This window comes from Phyllostomus discolor, chromosome X, assembly GCF_004126475.2.
Source record: "Phyllostomus discolor isolate MPI-MPIP mPhyDis1 chromosome X, mPhyDis1.pri.v3, whole genome shotgun sequence".
Classification (NCBI taxonomy): Eukaryota; Metazoa; Chordata; class Mammalia; order Chiroptera; family Phyllostomidae; genus Phyllostomus; species Phyllostomus discolor.
Genome location: NC_050198.1, coordinates 51,451,369 through 51,477,244, shown reverse-complemented (window position 1 = coordinate 51,477,244; position 25,876 = coordinate 51,451,369). Strand labels below are relative to the sequence as shown.

At 37.8% G+C, this 25,876-nt stretch overlaps 1 protein-coding gene across 2 annotated transcripts in view; it reads left to right on the top strand.

Annotated features, from left to right (window-relative positions):
• The window catches only part of PAK3 (p21 (RAC1) activated kinase 3), a 161,269-nt gene that overhangs the window by 104,446 nt on the left and 30,947 nt on the right, over positions 1–25,876 (top strand). For both annotated transcript variants that reach the window (XM_028522624.2, XM_028522625.2), the window contains 5 exons: positions 18,584–18,632; positions 18,936–19,048; positions 20,355–20,472; positions 21,913–22,012; positions 22,479–22,675. In XM_028522624.2, the coding sequence (XP_028378425.1) occupies positions 18,584–18,632; positions 18,936–19,048; positions 20,355–20,472; positions 21,913–22,012; positions 22,479–22,675 (577 nt within the window). The remainder of the gene's footprint in view (positions 1–18,583; positions 18,633–18,935; positions 19,049–20,354; positions 20,473–21,912; positions 22,013–22,478; positions 22,676–25,876) is intronic.

Below are 25,876 nucleotides of genomic sequence, written 5' to 3'. Positions count from 1 at the left end.
AAAGATTTGAATATGAAGGAATCCTTTTGTCCTGAGGAAAAAAATATGAAAAAAATACTCTTTGTATTTGGGCATTTATGGTACATTTCTCTGTGTATGCATTGGGCATGTATTTAACACGAGTGGTAACAAACTATCTCAGTTTCTGTTATGTGTCATTTTCTGTTATGTCTTAAAGTTTACATGTCAGTAACTTATTCTTTTTAACAGATGCAGTGTTTTGTCATTTGGATGTACTATACTTTATTTAATCAGGCCACCATTGATAGACATTTAGTTTGCTTCAAATGCTTTGCTATTATAAACAAGGCTTCAGTGAAGATCCTTACAAATAAGTTGTTTCATACACATGCAAATTTATCATTAGAATTAATTCCTGAAAGTGGAATTATTACATAAAAGGTTATGTGCATTTTTTAAATTATATTTTATGGTGGACAGAAGATGGCGGCTTTACTCTAGGCAGCATTTTTCTCGGCTTCTGTGAAGAGGAGGGAAACTCGCGGATCGGTGGAGAAACAGAGCAAGTGGACTAGGTTACTGAATCACTTTTGAAAGCAGGACATCAAAAATTATTGCAATCACTGAAAAACCAGACGGTAAGGAGACTGCTTCAGGACAAAAGGGGCCCAGGGATCAGCGCGGGGTCTAGGGGTGTGCAGTCCCCAGGCCCGGTGCTCCCAGGTCTGCCTCAGGGCTCCCAGGAGAGGGGAGTCGCTGCTCCCTCCCCCGAATACAGGGGGTGAGCAACTCCAGGGGAGAACGTGTTGTTAGAAGGAACAGATTGGCCAGTTGGACTGGGAAAAAATCGCCCAGGGACTATGAACACCCGCCCAGAGACCTGGGAGAAGTGAGGGCCTCTAGCTGACACGACCAGGGGCAGCCTGGAAGAGCGCCCACACCCCTAGCCCGGTGGAATTGCAGATCGGTGGAGAGCACAGAGCCAGGCCGGGCTTGGCTCGTGCCCCATAGGGAGGCCTGAATCGCATGCTGTGATCCCGGGAGGGACGTGGCGCTCGGTGCATTCCTACAGTAGTGGCTCAGAAACTTCCAGCCAGCCCGACCGGGGAGCTGGGAAAGGTGCCAACACCCCTAGCCCAGTCGGAGTGCAGTTCAGCGGGGAACACAGAGCCACAAAGGGCTCGGCTAGCGCACCATCGGGAAGACTGACTCGCATACGCTGTGAACCCGGAAGGGTCGCGGCGAGGCACTTAGGGCGATCCTAGACCCCGAATCTCAAAAGTTTGGGGGAGGGACGCACCCTTTTACAATTCCCAGGGGCGGCGCAGTGAATCCCAAAATGTCGCGGGTGCCTCCTGAGATCATAGAGATGGAACCCTGTAGGACCCTGGAGTCTGAAAGAATGTGGAAGTGAGATCCAGAGAGCCAGTGTGCTCCGGAGCGCCCAGGGTACCTGACAGACTTGCTGAGAACTGGCTGGGAGAGAGAGAAGCATTTCAAAGGTCCCTCAGCCAGCTGAAGCCAGCAAGATCAGAAAAACTGGTCTGGTCAGTTAGAAACCAACAAGGGGTTTTCTTTCCTTGTTTGGTTTGGTTTGGTTTGGTTTGGTTTGGTTTGGTTTGGTTTGGTTTTCTTTCTGTGGCTGTTGGTGGTTCATTGATTTTATCTTGTGTTTTATGTGACATTTTATTTTTCAATTCTTATTATTTTTATCTCGCAATCCCTTGTGTTTCTCTTCCATTCATCCTAATATTATTCTTTCCACTCCAAGTTTATCTCTCCTGCACTCCATCTTCTGCTTTTCTTTCCTTTTTTTTAATCTTGCAAGTTACTGTAAATTTGTATTATCTTTTTCTCACTTTTCCGACATTTTTTATTTTAAAAATATTTTGGTATTCTTTTTCTTTCTGTATAATCTTCTTTGCTTGGCTGGTTATACTGTCATTTGGTAGGTTCCCCCTGCTATCTCAGTCACAGTGTGTTGATAATTTACTATCCTTCATTTGTGTTCCATTAGTACACCTCTCAAGGTTCTCTACTCTTTATTCTTCTTACCTAGACCTCATCGATTCTGCCACAAGACTGTCACTTTACTATTACTGTTAGTAAGACCTAGTCTATACAGTTGTAAATACTACTCAATACCCCTACCTGATCTCAGCCCACTTTGCAATTTTCTGAACTATACTATTGTGGGGGTTGTCTCTATTCTTTTACACACTACTCCTATATACTAAAATTTAATCCAACCCTACCTTAGAATCTGACCTCCCACAGCCTCACAGCTTTCTAGATCCAACAAACAATCCTCTCGTCCCCAATAAGAGTCTTACCTTCTTTCTATCCTTTCTAAAACGTGGATAGTGGGGTGGAGGATAACAGTTAACACTATAAGGAGCCAAAGGATAACCCATCTCTTCTCTATTGGCTGCTAATGTAAATATCATAGTATACTGTCTAGCTGTCTTAAACCATTTTGCCTTACTCCTCCAACGGATCACAAAAAAGAGTAGGGGGAAGCTGTGAACACCAGAATACATGAAGGAGATTGCACCACTGAATCTCACAAATATTCTACCACAGAAGTTCACACCATAATTACAGGGAATCAGACCAGATCAATTTAACAAACAAGATGAAAAAAGAAGAAACCCATGAACAATGAGAAAACAAAAAACAACCCCCAATTGAAGGGAAACGAGGAAGCCTCAGGAAAAATTGTAAATGAAATAGAGGAAACTCAACTATCAGATAGCGAGTTCAAAACAATGATTATCAGGAAGTTGAATGAACTCACAATGAGCTATCAGAAATTAGAGGGAAACTACATCAATCTCACTACAAAATATATAAACATGAAAAAGGAAATAGAAACTCTCAACAAAGGTCAAGAGGAAATGAAGAATACAATTTCTGAACTGAAGAACACAGTAGAAGAAATGAAATGCAGGATTGATGAAGCAGAAGATTGGATTAGTGAGCTGGAGGACAAAGTAGAAAACAACATCCAGAAAGAGAAAGAAAAGGGAAAGAGGCTCAGAAAGAATGAAGAGGGACTAAGAGAAATGAAAGACAATATGAAACGTAATAATATCTGTATAATAGGGATACCGGAAGGAGAAGAAGAAGAGCAAGGGATCGAAAACCTAGTTGAATAAGTAATGAAGGACAACTTCCCTAATTTGATGAGAGAAAGTCACAGAAATCCAGGAAACACAGAGTCCCAATCAAGGGGAACCCAAAGAGGCCCAACTCCAGACACATCACATTTAAAATGCCAAAATTTCAAGACATCAGATTCTTAAAGGCAGCAAGGGAGAAAAAGGAAGTAACATACAAGGGAGCCCCAATAAGGCTAACAGCTGACTTCTCAATGGAAACACTTCAAGCCAGAAGAGAGTGGCAAGAAATACTACAGGTAATGAGAACCAGAGGTCTGCAACCATGGATACTACATCTAGCAAGGCTCTCAATGAAGATAGAAGGCCAAATAAGAAGCTTCCCAGACAAAAGAAGTCTAAAAGAATACATCTCCACCAAACCAGCTCTGCAAGAGATCCTAAAGGGACTGCTTTAAGGAAGGGAAGGAAAAGAGAGAGAGAGAGAGAGAGAGAGAGAGACAGAGAGAGAGAGAGAGAGAGAGAGGAACACAGGTACATGAAAGACAATGAATAAGTACCTATCAATAATAACCTTAAATGTAAATGGATTAAATGCTCCAATGAAAAGACATAGAATAGCTGAATGGATAAGAAAAAATGACCCACATACCTGTTGTCTACAAGAGACCCACCTCAGGATAAAAGACCTACACAGGCTGAAAGTGAAGGGCTGGAAATAAATCTTCCAAGCAAATGGACAGGAAAAAAAAGCCAGGGTAGAAGTACTCATATCAGACAAAATACACTTCCAAAAAAGGTCCATAAAGAGAGACCCAGAAGGTCACTTCATAATACTCAAGGGAAGAACCCACCAAGAAGACATAAATATTGTGAATATATATGCACCCAACATAGGAGCACCCAAATACATAAAGAAAATCTTAGAGGACTTCAAGAAAGATATGGACAACAACACAATTACAGTGGGAGATTTTAACACCCCACTATCAAAAACGGACAGATCTTCCAACAAAACATCACAAATATATTGTGGCATTGAACAATATCCAGGATGAAATGGGCTTTACTGATATATACAGAGCCCTCCATCCAAAAGAAGCTAAGTATACATTCTTTTCAAATGTACATGGAACATTCTCAAAGATAGACCACATGATAGGCCACAAAACAAGCCTCAAGAATTTCAAAAAAATTTGAAATCATACCAAGCATTTTCTCGGATCACAAGGGACTGAAGCTAGAAACCAACCCCAAGAAAAGAAACCCAAAACACTCAAAAACATGGAGATTCAATAGCATGCTATTAAACAAGGAATGGGTCAAGAATGATATTAGGGAAGAAATCAAAAGGTTTCTGGAAACAAATGAAAACAAACTCACAACAACCAAAAACGTATGGGACACAGCCAAGGCAGTCCTGAGAGGGAAGTTCATAGCAATACAGGCCCACCTAAAAAGGTTCGAAACATTCCAAACAAACAACCTAACCCTACGTCTACAAGAGCTCGAGGAACACAACAAAGGCAGCCCAGAGAAAGCAGAAGGAAGGAAATAACCAATATCAGAGAAGAATTAAATGACATAAAGACTAAAAGCACAATTCTAAGGATCAATGAATCCAAGAGCTGGTTCTTTGAAAAGATAAACAAAATCGACAAGCCTTTAAGCAGACTCATCAAGAAAAAAAATAGAAGACCCAAATAAACACAATCAGAAATGAAAGACGAGAGATTACAACAGATACCACAGAAATACAAAAGACTGTAAGAAATTACTACAAAGAACTGTATGCCAAAAAATTTGAAAACCTAGATGACATGGACATTTTTGTAGAGAAATATAATCTTCCAAAACTCAATGAAAAAGAAGCAGAAAGCCTGAACAGACCAATAACAACAAAAGAAATTGAAGCAGTACTCAAAAAACTCCCAACACACAAAAGCCTGGACCAGATGGTTTTACAGGAGAATTCTACACAGCATTTAAGGAAGCGCTAACCCTTATCCTTCACAGACTATTCCAAAAAGTCCAAAAAGATGGGAGTCTCCCAAACTCTTTTTATGAGGCCAACATCATCCTAATTCCAAAACCAAATAAAGACAAAACAAAGAAAAAAAACTTCAGGCCAATATCACTGATGGACATTGACGCTAAAATCCTCAACCACATACTGGCAAACTGCATCCAACAATACATTAAAAAGATCATACACCATGACCAAGTGGGATTCATTCCAGGGATGCAAGGATGGTTCAATATTCGCAAGTCAGTAAATGTAATACATCACATAAACAAAAGCAAAGACAAAAACCACATGATCATATCAATTGATGTAGAAAAAGCATTTGATAACGTATGGCACCCATTCATGATAAAAACACTCGGGAAAGTGGGAATAGAGGGAGCATTCCTCAACATAATAAAGGCCATATATGAGAGACCTAAAGCCAACACCATACTCAATGGACAAAAATTAAAATCTTTTCCAGTAAGATGAGGAACAAGACAAGGCTGTCCATTTTCACCACTTCTATTCAATATAGTACTGGAAGTTTTAGCCACAGCAATCAGACAAGAAAAAGAAATAAAAGGCATCCAAATCGGAAAGGAGGAAACAAAACTGTCACTGTTGGCAGATGACATGATAGTATACTCTACCAAATAACTGCTTCACCTCATAAATGAATTTGGCAAAACAGCAGGATACAAAGTCAGTATCCAGAAATCAAAGGCATTTCTGTACACCAACAATGAAACAGCAGAAGCAAAGACCAAGGAAAAAATCCCATTTGAAATAGCAAAAAGAAAAATAAAATATCTAGGAATAATCCTAACCAAAGAGGTAAACGACCTCTATTTAGAAAACTACCTAACACTCAGGAAAGAAATCAAGGAAGACACAAACAAATGGAAACATAGACCATGTTCATGGATTGGAAGAATTAATATCAAAATGTCCATACTACCCAAAGCAATTTACACATTTAATGCAATTCCTATTAAAGTACCAATGGCATATTTCACAGACATAGAACAAACACTTCAACAATTTATATGGAATTATAAACGACACCGAATAACTGCTGCAATTTTGAGAAAGAAGAGTAAAGTAGGAGGGATCACAATACCCGACACTAAACTATACTACAAGGCCACTGTAATCAAAAGAGCCTGGTATTGGCATAAAAACAGGCACATAGACCAATGGAACAGAACAGAGAACCCAGAAATAAGCTCAAGTCTCTGTGGTCAATTAATATTTGACAAAGGAGGCAGCAACATAAAATGGAGTAAAAATAGCCCCTTCAACAAATGGTGTTGGGAGAGCTGGACAGCCATGTGCAAAAAAATGAAAGTCGAACACCAACTTACACCTTATACAAAAATAGATTCAAGGTGGATAAAAGACTTAAATATAAAATGTGACACCATTAAAGTCCTAGAAGTGAATGTAGGTAGGAAAATCGCAGATATTTCACACAGAAACTTTTTTACTGACTTGTCTCCTAGAGCAAGGGACATAAAGGAAAGAATAAACAAATGAGACCTCATCAAAAGTAAAAGCTTCTGCACAGCTAAAGAAAACAGTATCAAAATTAAAAGAGACCCAACTGTATGGGAAAACATATTTGCCAAGGATACCTCAGACAAGGGTTTAATCTCCAAAATATATAAAGAACTTACAAGACTGTACTCTAAGAAGCCAAGTAACCCAATTAAAAAGTGGGCAAAGGACTTGAACAGACACTTCTCCAAGGAGGACATACAGAAAATCCAAAGACATATGAAACGATGTTCAATATCGCTAGTTATCAGAGAGATGTAAATTAAAACCACAATGAGATACCACTTCACACCAGACAGAATGGCGCTCATAAACAAAGCAACAAACAAGTGTTGGAGAGGTTGTGGAGAAAAGGGATCCCTAGTGCACTGCTGGTGGGACTGTAGACTGGTACAACCACTATGGAAAGCAGTATGGAACTTCCTCAGAATACTAAAAATGGATCTGCCTTTTGACCCAGCAATTCCACTGCTGGGACTCTATCCTAAGAATCCTAAAACACCACTCCAAAGGAACCTACGCATCCCAATGTTCATAGCAGCACAATTTACAATAGCTAGATTCTGGAAGCAACCAAGATGCCCATCAGTAAATGAATGCATCAAAAAACTATTCTACATTTACCCAATGGAATTCTATGCAGCAGAAAGAAAGGAGTTCCTACCCTTTGCAACAGCGTGGATGGAGCTGGAAAACTTTATGCTAAGCGAAACAAGCCAGGCAGTTAAAGACAAATATCATATGATCTCACCTTTAACAGGAACCTAAATAACAAAACAAAGAAACAAGCAAAATATAACCAAAGACACTGAAATAGAGGCCAGGCTGACAGTGCCCACAGAAGAGAGTAGAGGGAATTTAAGGGAACAGTGGGAAGGGTTCACGGGAACAAACTTAAAGAATACATGGTCATAAACTATGGGGAGGGTGGTAATGGGAGGGAAGCGGGGAGGGTTGGGGGGGCTGAATTGGGAGTAAAAAGGAGAAAACTTTATTTGAACAATGATTAAAATAAACTTTAAAAAATAAAATTATATTTTATTGTTTGTGGTTTTACATTTGTCCAAATTTTCTCCCTTTGCCCTCATCCACCCAGCTCCGCCTACCCAGTAAGTACATCGGGCAATCCCCACACCCTTGTTCATGTCCATGGGTCATGCATGTATGTTCCTTGGCTACTCTATTCTCTATGCTGTACTTTACATCCCCATGAGTATTCTGTAACTACCAATTTCTACTTTTTTATTTTTAATGATATACTTTATTGATTATGCTATTACAGTTGTCACATTCTCCCCCTTTTATTCCCCTCTGCCCTGCACAGCCCCTCCCACCCACATCCCCTACCCCCCACAGCTTTTGTTGATGTCCATGGGTCATAAATATAAGTTCTTTGGCTTCTACATTTCCTATACTATTCTTTACCCCTCCCCCCCATCTATTTTCTACCTACCATCTATGCTACTTATTCTCTGTATCTTTTCCCCCTCTCTCCCCCTTCCACTCCCCTGCTGATAACTCTCCATGTGATCTCCATTTCTGTGGTTCTGTTTCTGTTCTAGTTGTTTGCTTAGCTTGTTTTTGTTTTAGGTGTCATTGTTAATAACTGTGAGTTTGTTGTCATTTTACTGTTCATATTTTTTATCTTTTTTTCTTAGATAAGTCCTTTTAACATTTCATATAATAAGGGCTTGGTAATGCTGAACTCCATTAACTTGACCTTATCTGAGAAGCACTTTATCTGCCCTTCCATGCTAAATGAAAGCTTTGCTGGATAGGGCAATATGGCATGTAGGTTCTTGCCTTTCATGATTTTGAATACTTCTTTTCAGCCCCTTCTTGCCTGTATAGTCTCTTTTGAGAAATCAGCTGACAGTTTTATGAGAACTCCCTTGTAGGTAACTGTCTCCTTTTTTCTTGCTGGTTTTAGGATTCTCTCCTTATCTTTAATCTTGGCTAATGTAATTATGATGTGCTTTGGTGTGTTCCTGTTCCTCCTTGGGTGCAACTTCTTTGGGACTCTCTGAGCTTCCTGGACTTCCTGGAAGTCTCTTTCCTTTGCCAGGTTGGGAAAGTTCTCCTTTATTATTTGTTCAAATAAGGTTTTGATTTCTTGCTCTTCCTCTTCTCCTTCTGGCATCTCTATGATTCAGATGTTGGGACATTTAAAGATGTCTTGGAGGTTCCTAAGCCTATCCTCAATTTTTTGAATTCTTGTTTCTTCATCCTTTTCTGGTTGGATGTTCCTTTCTTCCTTCTGGTCCACACTGTTGACCTGAGTTCCAGTTTCCTTGGCATCACTATTGGTTCCCTGTGCATTTTCCTTCATTTCACTTAGCATAGCCTTCATTTTTTCATCTAATTTGCTACCAAATTCACCCAATTCTATGAGCATCCTGATCACCAGTGCTTTGAACTGTGCATCTGATAGGTTGCCTATCTCTTCGTCACTTAGTTGTATTGTTCTGGAGCTTTGATCTGTTCTCCCATTTGGGTCTCTCTCTCTTTTTTTTTTTTGTCTTGGCACACCTGAGCCATGAAAGGTTGAGTGCCTGTGGAAGGTTCTGCTGAAAGGACTGATGCGCCCGAACTGACTCGGAACATGCAGGTAAAAATGCTGGAGTAAATCATCCCAGTGTAAAAAGTCTACCTGCATTCACACAACTGAAGTTCCTCAGAAGAAAGTACATTCTTGGTGGAAGAGATGGATCACAGCTCTTTTCTTTCCAAGTTTTCTGCCTGCCTCATTTCTTCCCTCCAGCACGTCAGCATGCGCTCCAATTTGTACTTCTTAATCTCTTTAACATTTTCACCCATCTCCCCAACATCCCTTCCAACTGGCAACCATCAAAACATTCTCTGTATCTATGGTATTGTTTTTGTTCTGCTTGTTTGTTTATTTTGTTTTTTAGATTCAATTGTTGATAGATATGTATTTATTGCCATTTTATTGTTCACATTTTTTTTATCTTCGTGTTAAAGAAGACTCATTAATGTCTCATGTAATACTGCTTTGGTGGTGATGAACTCCTTTACCTTTTTCTTGTCTGGGAAGCTCTTTATGTGTCCTTTACTTCTAAATGATAGCTTTGTTGGGTAGTGCAATCTTGGCTGTAGGTCCCAGCTTGTCATGACTTTGAATATTTCCTGCCAACCCCTTATAGCCTGCAAAGTTTCTTTAGAGAAATCAGCTGACAGTCTTATGGGAGCTCCCTTGTAGGTAACTAACTGCTTTGTTCTTGCTGCTTTTAAGATTCTGTCTTTGTCTTTAAACTTTGGCATTTAATTATGATGTGTCTTGGTGTGCCCCTCTTTGAGTTCATCTTGTTTGGGACTCTTTGCACTTCCTGACTCATATGTCTATTTCCTTCACCAAGTTAGGGAAATTTTCTGTCATTATTTTTTCAAATAGCTTTCCAAGTTCTTGCTATTTCTCTTCTCCTTCTGGGACCCTCACGATGTGAATGTTGGTACACTTGAAGTTGTCCCAAAGGTTCCTTATACTTTCATCATTTTCTTAGATACTTTTTTCTTCTTGCTGTTTTTTTTTTTAAGATTTTATTTATTTATTTTAAGAGAGAGAAGGGAGGGAGAAAGAGAGAGAGAGAGAACCATCAATGTGCAGTTGCTGGAGGCCATGGCCTGCAACCCAGGCATGTGCCCTGACTGGGAATTGAACCTGCAATGCTTTGGTTTGCAGCCTGCACTCAATCCACTGAGCTACGCCAGCCAGCAGGGCTTTTTTTTTTTTTATTTTCTTCTTGCTGTTTTGAATGGTTGTTTTTACTTTCTTATGTTCCAAATCACTGATTTAATTCTTAGCTTTATTCACTGCACTGTTGATTTCATTTAAATTGTTCTTTATTTCAATTAGTGTATCCTTCATTTCTGGCTAGATCTTTTTTATGCTGTTGGTCCAGATTAAGTTCCTTGAGCATCCTTATTACCAGTGTTTTTGAACTCTGCATTTAGTAGGTTACTTGTCTCCATTAAGTTTAGTTTCATTTTCTGGCATTTTTGTTCTTTTCTTTCATGTGAACCATGCTTCTTGGTCTCCTCATTTTTACAGCCCCTCTTTGTTTATATATATTATGTAGAGCTGCTATATATGCCAAGCTTGATAGAATAGCCTAAGGTAGCAGGTGTCTGATAGGGCCCAGTGGCACAGCCTCCCCTATTACCCAAGCTGTGTACTCAAGGCACACCCACTGTGTGGGCTGTGTACAGCATCCTCTTGTAGTTGAGCCTTGATTGCTGTTGGCATGTCCAAGATCAGGCACCACCTGTGTTTTGTCTGGGGTCACACAGCATAAGCTATGAATTGATCTGCAAATGGCTGCTACTTGTGCTGGGATTGGAGCTACCCAGGAGAAGTCCAGCTATGAGCCAGGGCCAGCTGCTGCTAGTGCCAGGCCTGGAGAAACTTAGCAAGAGGTACTGATGCCAGATGCTGCTTGTTTGAGAGAATTTAGGAAAATCTGAAGCATGATCCAAGATAAGCCATTGGTAAGGAAAAGCCACTGGAAACAGCTTGGGTGGACCAGACACTTGGGTGGGACAGAGCCCAGGGAATTACCAGGGTGGAGCACACAGAGTTAGTCAAGCTGATGGAATCTCAAATATAATGGCTGCCAGCTCTGTGGCTCCATGAGGGGAGGGCTCAGCTAAGGAACAATGGCCTCTGCCAGCACTTCTGTCTGGGAGAAAGCTGCCCTCCAGCTCTTTCCCTGGTATAAGACAATTCAATTCTTCCCTTCATGTTTCTGATGCCTTTCAATCTGCTGCCCCAGTTCTGGAGCTCAGAGCGAAGTGAGTCCAAGTAAATCTGTGTTTAGGCCCTTTAAGATGAATTGCCTATGATTCCAGCAGTTTCTGTCTTCCACAGACTCAATCCTTGCTGGCTTTTACAGCCAGAAGTTATGGAGACTTATCTTCCTGGCACTGGAACCCTGGGCTGGAGGGACTGATGTGGGGCTGGGACCCATCACTCCTGAGATATCCCTCCCAATATTTATCTGCCACATGTGGGTGTGGGACCAGCCCATTCTGTGACTGCCCCTCCTACCAGCCTTGATATGGTTTCTTCTTTATTTCTGTATTTTGTTTCTTCTTTAATTCTGTAGTTGTAGGACTTTCATTCAGTTCAGTTTTTCACAGCCCTGAATAATGGTTATTCGTAAGTTTATTTGTCATTTTGATGTGGTTGTGTGAGGAGGTGATCTATGTTTATCTTTAATGTCCAGTGTATGCATGTTTTAATTACTAAGTTGCCCTTCATTCAGGCTGTTCCATTTCACACTCCCACCAAGGTATAAGAGTGCCTGTTTTTCAACACACTCAGCAACACAGCTGTATTCATTTATTTTGGACTATAAGGCTGTAATTAATACACATTCTCACTCTGATTTTCAAAAGGAAAAATGTTTGTAAAAGCAACTCTAACAAGAAATCCTATGACCAAAAAAGTCTACCCTGAAGAATCCATTGGCCAGTATAGACCATGTCTGTATTATGCCAAAGTATCTTTGTTGTATATCATATGTCTTTGTAGATTACACCAGCTATGTGGCTAAATTTGTCAGAAAATGACAAGGGTAGTATCTGTTGAAATTATTGTTCTCCTATGCATAAAAGACTATAAATTTAGCTAAAGTAATTTTGTCAAATATTTGGATCTTTGACAGTTGTATAATTATATAGAATGATAATGTGACTAAATCCATCAATGATTGCAAACAACCTTTTTTTCTTATTTTGCAAGCCCTCAACCCCTTTCCCTCTAAATTAGTTTTAGTTTTAAGACTTGAGAAAGTAAATATATCATGTTAGGTATTTTTCAGACTTTGCTACTCAATGAGCAGCCCTTTTCTTGCTCTACCTTGAAGTTCCCATATTGAAGTTCAATAGTTTTGAAACTTATTTCTTAAAGGACTTGATGAATAACAGTTTATTTAAAGAACCTGACAAAGCAGTGTACAGCATAGAACTCAGGGATAAGTTCTGAGAATAAAACCTCTGACTTGTTTTTCTTTGTTTAAGAAACTATGGGCAGGAGTAGAAGTGGTGTCCAGTGTGCTTACAGAGTGATTAAGTATTTTCTTCCTAATTGGATTTATTTTGGCCCATATATGGTAGAACACTGCTATGAAGCACTAAATAAATGTAGTCTGAGCTCTATAATAGGCTTTGTGATGAAGGAGATTGGACGTATATTAGCATTTGTGAAGAATAGTGTTTATGGTGCAAAAGAAGATGCTCTTTATTCTCTTAACTGTACTGACTTGTGTGCTCTCCCATGTAAAGAAAGATGATGCCACTCAGTCAACCAACATTAGCAGAATTTGCACTTTAAGTTGTTTTTTGCAGCCACAGTAATGAGCTTGTATTAAGCAACCTGCTCCCTTTCCTGTCCAGGCCCTCTTGAATCCAATGGTGCACACGGTGGAACAGCTGCTTAAACTTAATGTTGAAGTGGGTAGGTTTAAAGTTATCTAGCCTTCCCAGGCATTAAGCCCTATAAGTGTGGCCTCATTATCACTGGACTATATAACCCTGGGAACTCCCTGGCCTCATATCCATAATGTGTTACAGCTCTATTTAAAATTAAATGATCGTAAATATTCTGGAAAATGTCATACCCTAGCTGAAGAAAAAAAATTCTATTCAGATTTATAATCCTCATAGTTAAAAACTATACCACCTGGTCCTGGCTACATTCTGTATACTTAGAAAAGGACTGAGTTGATATGACTTTTACATAATTTTAATTTTTTTTAATTTAGTAGTACATTTTGAGAAGCAAATCACAGAAAAGAAATCACTGTTAAAATCTCTCTCTCTAAAAGTTATCATGTGTAAATGGTAACACAGTTCACTTCCTTTCCTGATCCCCAACAAAACAATCAAATATATAGTAGGTAGTTTGTACAATGTGATATCTATGTATTTTTTTATGTCAAGTGCATTAATATACCAAGACAATCTCTAAATAGGGGCCTAAAAGTGGTAACTGTGTCTTAAATACTCAGCAGAAGATAAAGTCCAATTCTAAGAACTAATCCTTGAACCAGTCCACTCTTGCAACATGACCAAATTGTAACTGAGTCAGAAAACAGAAGAACCATCTTATATAGTTATGCCAAAGGGATCAAATTTACCATGTCCAGGGACAAACTAAATGGCTTTCAGGGGACACATGGACTAAGTGAGCAGAAAATTAGAGGCAAGAGAAACACAGGGGTTTACAGTTGTTTGTACAATGATACAATAATTAATAAATAATAATACAAGAATAAACTATGTGTTTCACCTACTCACAACTTTACGCCTACTTTGCTCACTCCTGTATTTTAGGGTGGCAGTTTAGCATGGTAGATATAAATGCAGACTTTGGGAAGAACCACACTTGCACTTAGCACTGATGTAAAAATGCTGAATACAACAGATCATCAAATGGTGGTTAAGAGCATAGGGTCAAACTAATGTATTTTTTAGCTTATTTGCTGACTAACATGTAAGCTTGGACTTACATTTACATTTCCCTGTTTCGTTTGCCTCATTTGTAAAATGAAGATGCTGGAACTTGCCTCATAGGGTTGTTAGGATGAGCATTAAGTGAGATTATTCACACATCTACAGAGAGCAAGCAGAAAGTAAGGCTCCATAAATGATATAGACTTTTCTAGCAGCAGCAACAACAGTAGAACTAGGTATATGTGTCAAAAATAACCATCCTAAATGTGGATTAAATCCCTGACTCTGACCTCATTAACATCAGATTTATACTTGTAAAACTTAAATGTGAATATTGCCCTATCCTTCTGGCTCGCTCATACTTATTACCAGGAAACTGTCCGTGGACTCCATTGAGCTCTCTAGTCCTCTTTCCCTTTTATTTTTCTCTGAGTCCATTAGCTTCCTACTAGCCTTCTTTCCCTGCTCTAATTCATTTCTATGCTGGAATCAGAGTGATTTATCTAAATTATAAGTCCTACCATGTTTCCACTTTGGCAATGACTGATGATAATGGCTTGACATTGGTTCTTAGGAGGAAACATCAAAACCTGGTGAAAATTGCTGATAATTAAACTGACTAGTCTTGGGAGCATAAGAGAGAAATGGTTTATTTTGTGTTTATTTCTAGATCCTTTAGGATAAATGCCAATGTCTTCATTTGAGTAATAAGTGCTTGGCTAGGTCAAGGAGAAACTGTTGAGAAAGCATCTAATGTAATTCCAGGAACCCAGCAATACACATCACACTGTAATTGATGATGAGGCCCAAAGGTTGAACAGTTGGTTGATTTAATATTCTTGAAACATAGTATAGGTTAACTAAAAATCTTTTGTTCAAAATTAGGAGACTTTTCTTATATAATTGGAAAGGATGGATAATAGTGGTGAATGTAATTAAATGTCATTAAAATAAAGTTGTAGTCTGTGGATGATGATGGAAATTGATGATGATGATGATGATGATGACAGTGATATTTGCTAATATTTGTTGACAATTACTATATACCAGGACTGGTTTTAAACACTGTGTACATGTGATCCTATAATCCTGAGCCAAGGAGAGGTTGAATTACTTACCTAGGTCTACATAACTAGGAACTGGTAGGATTTGAACCTGGAGAGGTTTGAGTAGATGGGGATGAGCACTACTGTTCTTAACCCCATCAGTGAGCAAAAGGAGTGCTTTAATAGATGAATAAAAGAAGGGGAGATATTCACATTTATACCAATTAGAATATGGAAAGACATCAGAACTTGGGTGCAGAGAGATGTTAGAAGTGTTAAGATGGAGCTGGAAACAAGGCAGTAAGTTTTACTCTGCAGGTTAATACTTGACTACATGCATTTGAGTTAAGGATTCTACACAGGCTGGAAGTTGGGCCAACCAGTAACTTACTGGTCAGAGCAGTGAATTCCAAATGGATGAAAATATGTTGGTGTGGGTATCACGTGTGGAAAGTGGGTTGGATGAGGATGTCACTATTTTAAAATTAGGGATAAGAGTTGGGGGAAGAAAAATGGCTCCCACTAGACAGCTGCATGTATGCAATAAGGTGGGGGAAAGACAAGTGAGGAGAAAGCTCGTTTTTGAGTTAATAACTGATGTCCTAGATTTTCACAGTCTTAAACCTCTGTGGATTAGGGATTTGGGGCATTTTGTATACCAAAACCCCCCAAATATTGTGATTCTATGGTTAGAACTCTAGCAATTTTAAGACAATGAAGTGCTAAGGGAGGTAGGAGAGGAACAAAAAAACCCACAAGGATTTTAAAGCTCTGCTGATGTTAAACACTAATAACCCTTGCACTCCAAGCCAATCACAATTTTAGCCTCCAGGACAGTGAAAATGGGATTAGGGAATGGAGGATGGGGTCTGAAAAAGGGGAAGGCCACCTGGGCAGGAATTTGGGAACAGGAATTTTGGGCCTCCCCCCCTAGGCTTTACTGGAAAAGCTCCCATTTTATATTATGGTTTCTGCATATTATAATGGTTTCTTCATTTGATAAAGGCATTCCAAAATTAAAGAAAAAACAAAACTATTTAAGTAAGGAAAAAAGGGACATGGAACTTCTAAAAAGTATTCTGCTAGTCCTTGTCCTTTTTGAAAATAGTTATGGATGCTAAGAAGAATGTTTTGTCTGGGAGACTGGGGAGAGCCAACTAACAACTCAGCAAATCAATGATCCTCTACTGTCAAGCTAATGGTGGCAGCAGCAAAATAATGACAATAGCAGTTACTATATTAAACATCAACTCTCATCTGGGCACAGGGCTAAATGTTTAAGCAAATTGTACCATTTAGTTCTCTGTAGTTTTATGAGATAGATACTTTCATTACCTAATTTTGCAGATATCATCACTTTTTTGTACCTGAAAGAATTGAGCAAGTGGTCTACATATATAAGATTAAACCAAGTAAAGGCATTTTTAAATTTCATTCAACATATAGATTTAAATAGTTGTTCAGGGCTTATGCAGCTGAAATACATACCAGGTTCAGATGATCTATTCCTTTAAACTCAGGCAATTCTGAGTTTGGAAGGTCAAATCACAAACTGGCCACTAATATTAGGAATGTCTGATAATTTTTTCCAAGAGGAAAGAGTTTTATGTAGATTTAAGTAAAAGAAGAAATGTTTCCTTCAGAGAAATGCAAGGTTTTATTGCAATTGAATGTTTGCTTGAAAGACTTTTATTAATTTGTTTATTCAACAAGTACTCATTGACCAACTAAGTGCACTGAGCCCAGAATCTCAAACATACAAAATTAAGATGCCAATTTGATTAAAGTAATCTAAGAAATTTCTGAAATTACCAAATCCTGGTTTAGATGGCACCTATTGATTAGGCATGATTTCTCAGTTTACTTCCAATATAATTTAAATGCACATACAAAGTGGCATGAACAGTTCATAAATTCTAGATCATGGAATGAAAGAACTTTAAAAGTAAAGTAACCCATTTCCTATATTTTGCAGGTCAGAGGGACAGGCTTAGAATTATAAAGTCTATAACATTGGACAGATTTCTTAACCTCTCTGAGCCTCAGATTCCTTATCTATAACATGGGAATAATAGCACTTGCATTATAGAAATATGGTAAGGATTACATAAGGTAATTTATATGAGGTTTTTAGTGCAGTGTCTGACACACACAACATGCTCAATACATGTTTACTGTTGTTGTGATCATTATTTTCCAAGTGAAGGGACTGAAATAGAGAGGGAAAATGACTAGCCCAAATGAGTAGCCCAAGGTCATGTAGCTTAATGATAGGGCAAATGTTAGAACTCAAATCTCTATTAGTACTCAGATGTTCCTTTTACTATACCACTCATTTAATTCCAAGGAGTAGGTAATGTAAACTTCTTAGGCCTATGATAAATATTTTAGCTCATCCAAAGAGAAGAATGACAAAGAAATGGCTGACATAACAAGAGAATTCCTACACATAAAAAACAAAAGAACAAAGGGTAAGTATAGAACAAATGAGAAACCATAATTGCCAGAAAGTGCAATGTTGGAGCATTATTATGCCTGGAGAGTCACAGAACTGTGACTTTTTCCCTAATTCCTTTATTCACAAGAAACATTTCTACAAAAATAACTAGGCTTTTCCTTTTTCTTGGGGATGGAGGTGGGGAGGTGGTTCACAATGCATGAGTATTTCACAAAACCTTACCATGAATTGAGCTTTGCTAGGCAATTTCTATTTGCAAAGCAAAGGAACCCTGCAATTGGAGTTAGAATGCAAACATGAATACCACCAAGAATCAAGAAATGGTAGATTTTAAAAGGATAGTGGACTGGAATGTAACCTCATAGTAGAAGCTGTTGAGAATTTTAGCAGAAAGAAAAAAAAAATGACTCAACAGTAAAGCCATGTTGTTATTGGTTTGTGTAATACACAGGTAAGTACAGGACTGAGAGTATTTGATTTGTTAAATGAAGATATTCTTAAGAATTAAAAATATATTTTAAAAGCCACTTTGTCCATATGTTAAAAGAAGCAACTAATTTACAGTTTGCTAAGAAAAAAAGGATATATTCTTTCCTAAACTGTATTTTAGTTTAATTAGAGAATTGCAGTGTTGGTTGTTGCAACATCCAAGGAGTATTTAAAATGTTCCAGGGGATTCCTAACAAGAGGAAGGACATTTTGCTCAAATTATTACTGTAAATGCCATGGCACATAGACTGCTGCCAGGAAGTCTAAATGGAGTTCCTAGTCCACCAAAGGAATATGTCATGATTAATTAAAGTGCAGTTACTATTCAAAACAGTTGTTACTCTTTTTTAACTTCATCCTTTAATTTTGAGTTGACTGATATGCCTCTCCTAAAAATAATTATATTTATTTAAAAGGAAATATATTAATAGTACTTTGCTTATTCAGTTGATAATTTTCTCCCCCACAGGGCATCAGGTACTGTTTATACAGCACTAGACATTGCAACAGGACAAGAGGTAAGTGCTAACATTCAATGTCGATTTTTATTTTCCATTATTCATATTGATCAGATTTCCTCTTTGATAGCATCTATGCCTGAAAAACAATGGATAGCACTGGCTTAATGTTGAAGTTTTCTTTTTTGATGTCCAAAGTATCTGAAGGGGATAGTTTACTCATGATTAACCACAGAAAGGGGAATAGGTATGTGGCACCAAGTAAAAGCTTACTAAGATAAAGAATTTGTGTACCCCAAAATGTGGATGTTTGTTTTTAGTCTAATAATTATAGTTCATTCTTATATTTTAATCATCATTTAGGTGGCCATAAAGCAGATGAACCTTCAACAGCAGCCCAAAAAAGAATTAATTATTAATGAAATTCTAGTCATGAGGGAAAATAAGAACCCCAATATTGTTAATTATTTAGATAGGTAAGTGTCTTCTCTCATTATGCACTTGTTTTCTTTATGGTATATCATTTTCTTGACAGATTATTTTATTTAGGATCTATTCATTTAGTATTCATTCTATAAATATTTCTCAAATGCTACAAAATTGTAGAATATCAGAGCTATTGCTAAATTTGCATCCACTTATCTTTGACCATCCATCAAACATTGGAAGACATTTTATAGTGTTGCTTTTAAACATGAGCAGTTTGTGTAATTTCCCGTTGGGGATCATGACTTTGTCTCGGCAAGAAATAGCCTATTGCATATAGGAGAGGGCTGTGGTGCATTAAACATTTATTTCATCAAGTGTTTGAAGCCAGTGCAGTCTCTGGGTGTCTAAGTGAGGAAGGCTGTCTACAATACCCTTGCTCTAATGGGTATTTTGTAATTAACTGATAATGAGGCCTAGGGAATTGAAACTTTAATCTCAAATCTTTTTCCTAGACCAGGTAATTAATGTCTCTTTCATCAGTGGTATTAGAAAGTGGTTTATAAACAGACATTTGAAGACAGCATCAGCTCTTCACTTGTGGTTAACACCTGTGTCATTCCATTTCAGTAAGTGTCTGTTTAACTCCACTGTGCTATATACTCTGTGGTTGGAATACAAAAGAAATAAGACTAGGTCTACAACCTCAATGAGCTTAAGATCTTTCTTTCTGTGCTTTGAGCCAGGTATACCCGTGGTACAGAAAGAGAAAAAAAGGAGGTGAAAAGAGAAGGGTAAAATTTTACAGTAGAAATCACTGTCTCATAAAGTGTTACAATTGACTTCTATTGGAACTGGTACCTCAGCACAGTAAATCCATTGCAAACATGAATCATTTTGATTTAGTGACTGCTGGAAAACATTTCAGTAATCAATTCAGGAAAATAAAAAATAATGCCAAGATATGAATAAAGGGCCTAAAAGTCTGTATGCCATGGGCCACTGCAGTCCAAGAAGTCAGCATTGTGGCTTGAGTTATCCAAAAGGGCTATTCACTCATCCTGCTCATTGAAACTAGCTTTTACAAGGAATGTAGTAGTCAGTTACCAGAGGCCTCCTTGCTCTTTCCTTTCTCCATGGCACACAGTCATAACTGATGATCCTTTGGTTTCCATGCATATTCTCTTCTAATGTTAAGCAAGTATCTCATTACCATCATCACTGGTATTCTCTTCTTGTTATGTAATACAATCAAATGGAAAAAAGACTGTTTGCAAATTGCCTTCTTAATGGGAATATGGAAGAATCTCCACTTTCTCAGGCCTGAGTCAACATCTTTTTCTTCTCTTGCTCTAGCTACTTAGTGGGTGATGAACTATGGGTAGTCATGGAATATTTGGCCGGTGGCTCTTTGACAGATGTGGTCACAGAGACCTGTATGGATGAAGGACAGATAGCAGCTGTCTGCAGAGAGGTAAGAAAACAGCATTTCTAGATGATGAGAACACCAAAATTGGAAGTTCCTTCTTTATCTCTGACTACTCAGAATGTTTATAACATCAAAGTAATAATAGTGCATTTTTTGTACTGAAAAAATGGAGAGACTAAATTCAGTTTAAATCTTAACATAATAGCACTCCCCTTCCCTTCCCCCTGCAGCCCCTTATTTATTTTAATTGTTTTGATATGGGTCTTTTGAGTTCCATTATGCCATTCATAAGGTACATTTAAGCCTACATGCTTTTAACTTTCAGTGAACATGGAAAACAGTAATGTTGGCACGGAACTTCTTTCTGATTTGAAGGAATTTTTACACGGTAGTTATTTTGTCTTGAATGTGCAAATGAGCCATGTGAAAATACAGACCATATTATAATCCCATATTTTTCTAGAATGTAATTTAACCCAGGACTTCCCTCAGCCCAAAAAGTAGTTATGTCCACAGTACAAATTTGGACATCCCTCATAGGCCTCTAGTGAATCAAAGTATCTGCCTCTTTTCCAATAATAGTGGCATATACCTATTTTCAAGCTAAACCAAGAATATTTTATTATATTATTTTTCAATATTAAAAAACACTCTTCATTGGAATTTTATATTGGGCATTACCATCTATTCTATTCATTGTGGTGAGGTTTTCTATGGATACATTAGGAATCCTGACCCACTGAAACTTAAAAAACAGTGATAGAAAAATGAAACCAAATAATTCCAGCTGGTCTTTGATTTTTATCTTAAATTTTCACCTAAATTTCTCCTTTGCTTGCTCTCCTCTCACTCTCATTTTCTCCTCCCCAAACATACACACATATCCACTAAACACATATATTTTCTATTCATGTAATATATCAAACATGTAGTATTTAGGGGAATATTTGATTCTGAGTCTGTTTGTTCCATCTTCTATTAATGCAATGCAAAGCCATTTTCAAACAAGTACCTATAGTTACTTCATAGTGGTCCCCAAACTTAGATGTCCATCAGAAATAGCTTGGGGCACTTGTTTTAAATGCAGGTTCCTGGGCTCCACTCCAGACCTACTGAATCAGATCATACCATTGAAGCAGAAGCTTACTGCATCTGTTTAAGACCAAGCTGAATTCATACCCTCTAGATAACTAGGTCAAAGTATGATTATATTAATTGGTTAGTTTGACTATATTAATGACTTAGTGCTACTCATCATACTACCACTCTTCATGTCCTAGTCTGACTCAGGAGTTTCATATGTATAAACTAAATTGCATCACTGATGTAAATGGCAATGTGATTTCAAAATGGTGTTAAAGCACTTCATAATTTATTTCACTTGACAACATAAAATTATACTCCTTCCCAAAATTTATCTAGATTAAACTTAGTTTTAAAAATTATTTGTGATATAATTAGAACTTTTTTTTCCTGATCCAATAGTGCCTCCAAGCTTTGGATTTCTTGCACTCAAACCAGGTGATCCATAGAGACATAAAGAGTGACAATATTCTCCTTGGGATGGATGGCTCTGTTAAATTGAGTAGGTATTTTGGTTCTGGTGGTGTTTGAGAGTGTATTGGGGGATTTCTGCTTTTTCACTATGTTGAGAAGAAAATGGTTGTTGAAAGCAATTGGTTTGAAAGCATTTAGAGCCCAGTTTTAAGTAAATAATTGTTTAATGCTGTGTTTCTGTAGATTGTGGCCATATTTTGGGCGGGAGGTAATATTTCAGAATTTCTAGTGACTTCGATCTGCTGGGTGACATATAATAAGAAGATTGAAGGGTTCTGTAAGTTGGAGGGAACCAGACTGGCATCACTTCAGTTAGCTATTTCAGACCCTTTTAAAATCAGGACCAGATGAGAGATCAGGCAACAAAGGGATATGAGCTAGACAGTTGTAGAAGCTCAGTGTCTAGCAAAGGAAAGTACAGCCATGTATGAAAATGAGCTATTATAAAAGAAAAATAATTTGAGCTGGTTTTAAGGGACTTTTCTTCTCTGCAGCTGATTTTGGGTTCTGTGCCCAGATCACCCCTGAGCAAAGTAAACGAAGCACTATGGTGGGAACTCCCTATTGGATGGCACCTGAGGTGGTGACTCGAAAAGCTTATGGTCCGAAAGTTGATATCTGGTCTCTGGGGATTATGGCAATTGAAATGGTGGAAGGTGAACCCCCTTACCTTAATGAAAATCCACTCAGGGTAAGTCAAAAGAAAACTCAGGTACTTCATCCTCTGGTAAGGGAAAAGGCAAAATGTCATTTCTTGTCTCCATCAGAATTGGCCAGAATGGGCTCTTTCCTGGGACAAGTGACATAGAAGCTTCAAATTATAATTTTCAAAATTACTAGGAGTTACTTTTCATTTCTTTTAAGATATTCAAACAGTTTTTTTCCAGTGCTTTCACATCAATATGTCTAATGGCAGGGATCCTTAAAAGTTTTTAGTTTAGCTTTCTGCTATTAAGAAGGCTTAAAAAAAAGAAGCAAGATGTGGGAAGAAAAGAGTCATTTTATTATATGCTATGGTTAAATGATCTATCTAGGAAACACTTGCTCTATAACTACTTTAACAAAGTAAATAAGTACATTTCCAGAATAGCTATATTTTTAATATTAGATTTTGTTTCATTATCAGTAATGATTTTTCATTATCAGTAATGATTTTCTGAGCAACAGCTTGATAGGTAGTGATTGGAACATAGGATAGACACAATGCCTGCCTGATGAAATCACAAACTTAATTAGACTGTCAAGAAGAAAATAAATGGAAATAGTTTGTGTTGGGTAACTCAGTTTTCTACTGCAGAATTAGAGGCTTGATCCTTACATAGTCCGGTTACGTTGCAAAGAGCAAAGCTCCATTTCATAGCTTAACACTACCATCTTGACTCAGATATGCTGTTGATCATGAGAGGAAAAGGCAAAGGAATATGAAAGAAATGCTTGCTCAATACAAAGGTCAGCCAGTAGCTATTTCATTCTATATAGCCAAAGGGTGAACTAGAAGCTGTGTTGTACATATAAAGATTATCACACTAATAAAAAAAAGAAATATGCAAAGATTCAAATTCTACTCTCAAAATGTAATTGGTCTATTTAATAGACTTACAATGCCAAAGGCATCTTGAAAAATGTTCACATCATTACCACTAAGAATCTAAAATTGAATTTTACTCTTAGTATACAAAAACCATTGTCCTTAGTAAATAATTAAGTGTTCCAGGGGTATCAAACCTGTGGCCTACAGGCCACATGTGGCTCAAAATGGCTGTGAATATAGCTCAACACAAAACCATAAATTTTCTTAAAACATTATGATAGTTTTTGTGATTACATGTCACATTGTATTTAATATGTGGCCCAAGACAACTCTTCTTCCAGTATGGTGCGCAGGTGCCAAAAGTTTTGATGTCCCTGGCACATTAAGCTCTTATATTCAAGCCAAATATATGTAGCTTTCTATACATGTAAAGAAACCTACAAACTAATTGTCTTGTTGCTTTTGCAGTTGAAAATTTTGTAATTTAGACCTGCATTCCCTATGTATTGAGGAGAGAGGGAAAGCCTCCTTTTGTCCCCTCCTAATTCCTTTCTGCTACTTGTCCTCTTGTCCTAATCCCTTCACTGATCAGAAAACAACAGATTGGAGTGAATTCTCTAATGAGTGCTATGGGCTATTGCTCTGGTCTCAATCTGGAAGTAAAATGTGCTCATTGATTATCTGCCTGCAGGGCTGAGTGGAAAAGAAGGGGCATTTTCCCATGTTTATAGGTCAGCCTTCCATGAATTTAATCAAGCCCACCCCTGACCTGTGGACCAGCATATCAGGATAATTACTTGGGCTTGTCCTCATTGTTTAACCACCTTTGCTTGTTAAGAAATAGCAGCATGAAAACACATCAGGCCTATTGTTTCCAAGGTTTTTTGCTCTAATTCTTTGGAGGTTGGAGACACTAAACAGGATTATGGCTGTTTTGCTTTCTGCCTTCTAATGAGTAATTTATAACCTGCAAAATTTAAGGGTTAAGTAGATGACTATAAAGCAACTGGTCACAATAATGCAGTTATTCTCTTCTTCAGTTCCCCATTACAACTGATCTCTTTTTTTGCTAGGCTGTTAACTGTTAGAAAAAAGGAAACAAAATTTAATCTTTATAGCCATCTTCTAGGCAAGGATTAGAACTCTTAATTAACACTTTGTCTCTTAGAATCCACAGCCTTGTATCTAAACAAGTACTTGCAGATTAACAAAACACCAGGTTCAGGAAGCCTGCATTAAGGCTATATAACAAGAAGACCTGTCAGAAAGACCACCCTGTTGAAGTCCACTGATAAGGATTTAGTCTAACTTTACTCATTACTTCCCTCATGTGTTCAACCTCAAATGAAACAATCAACAAATCCTTGAGCCAGCCCCCTATCTCTTTGTTGGTCACCACAAGTACTTTCTTAGTTTTTATTTTTAGTATGTTATTATCATACTCTCTTAAAGAAAACACAACGTTTCAGGCTATATGCCCTTATTTCAGATTGTTAAAAAAATGTCACTGAAAGCATGAAGAGATTTCAGAGAAATGTAACATGAGCCTGTAGAAAGCCTATGTTTTCTTGGATACTGGTCACCAGGCTATATGTGGGGAAATAGAAAATCATACACATTCAGAATTATAAAGGAAAAGTAGGTTAGTCCTTCTTTCTTTAAAAATACTTCCAGTACTACCACCCATCCACCACTTTAGGCTTTGAGGAGGAAAAAGAAAATAAGTGGAAGGAAGACAGAGTGGTAGAGTAGGGGGTTGCATGTTGATGTAAAAAATCTGGCCCATGTAGTCAAGCAGATCTAGGTATGTCCTAGCCCACAACCTATAAGCTCCGTGACCTTGTGCAAATCACATAAAACTTTTATATGCTGGGTTCTTTGTGTAAAATGGGGACAATATCTATCTTGCAGAATCAGTATGAAAGCTAAATGACATAATGCATGTAAATCACCTAACAGTATCTAGCTCAGTGTAGGAAATATATTAGAGAGACACATATATGAATAAAAATGTGAGAAAGGAAAATGAGAGAAAGGATTCTTAGCATGCTTTTTACTCCAAGAGGGGTGATTAGATATACCACTTTCCCCAAATCTTCCTCTCCACACTGGTTATACTCCTATTTCCTCAAGGAGTAGAGGGTTAACATAATTCAGTTAATTTATCATAAACAGGTAACATTGAACAGGAGAGGTTAAAGGTCAACTCTGGGGCTATACATTTGAGTGTTGTTTGCATTTCACTGTGGGTTTTTCATGTCTTTGTTGTGTTAGTTGCAACTGAGCATGCTCTATGTATATTGCCTGTTAACACACCAGTGATGCAAGGAATTAGGTACTACCCACCACCCCTAGTTATAA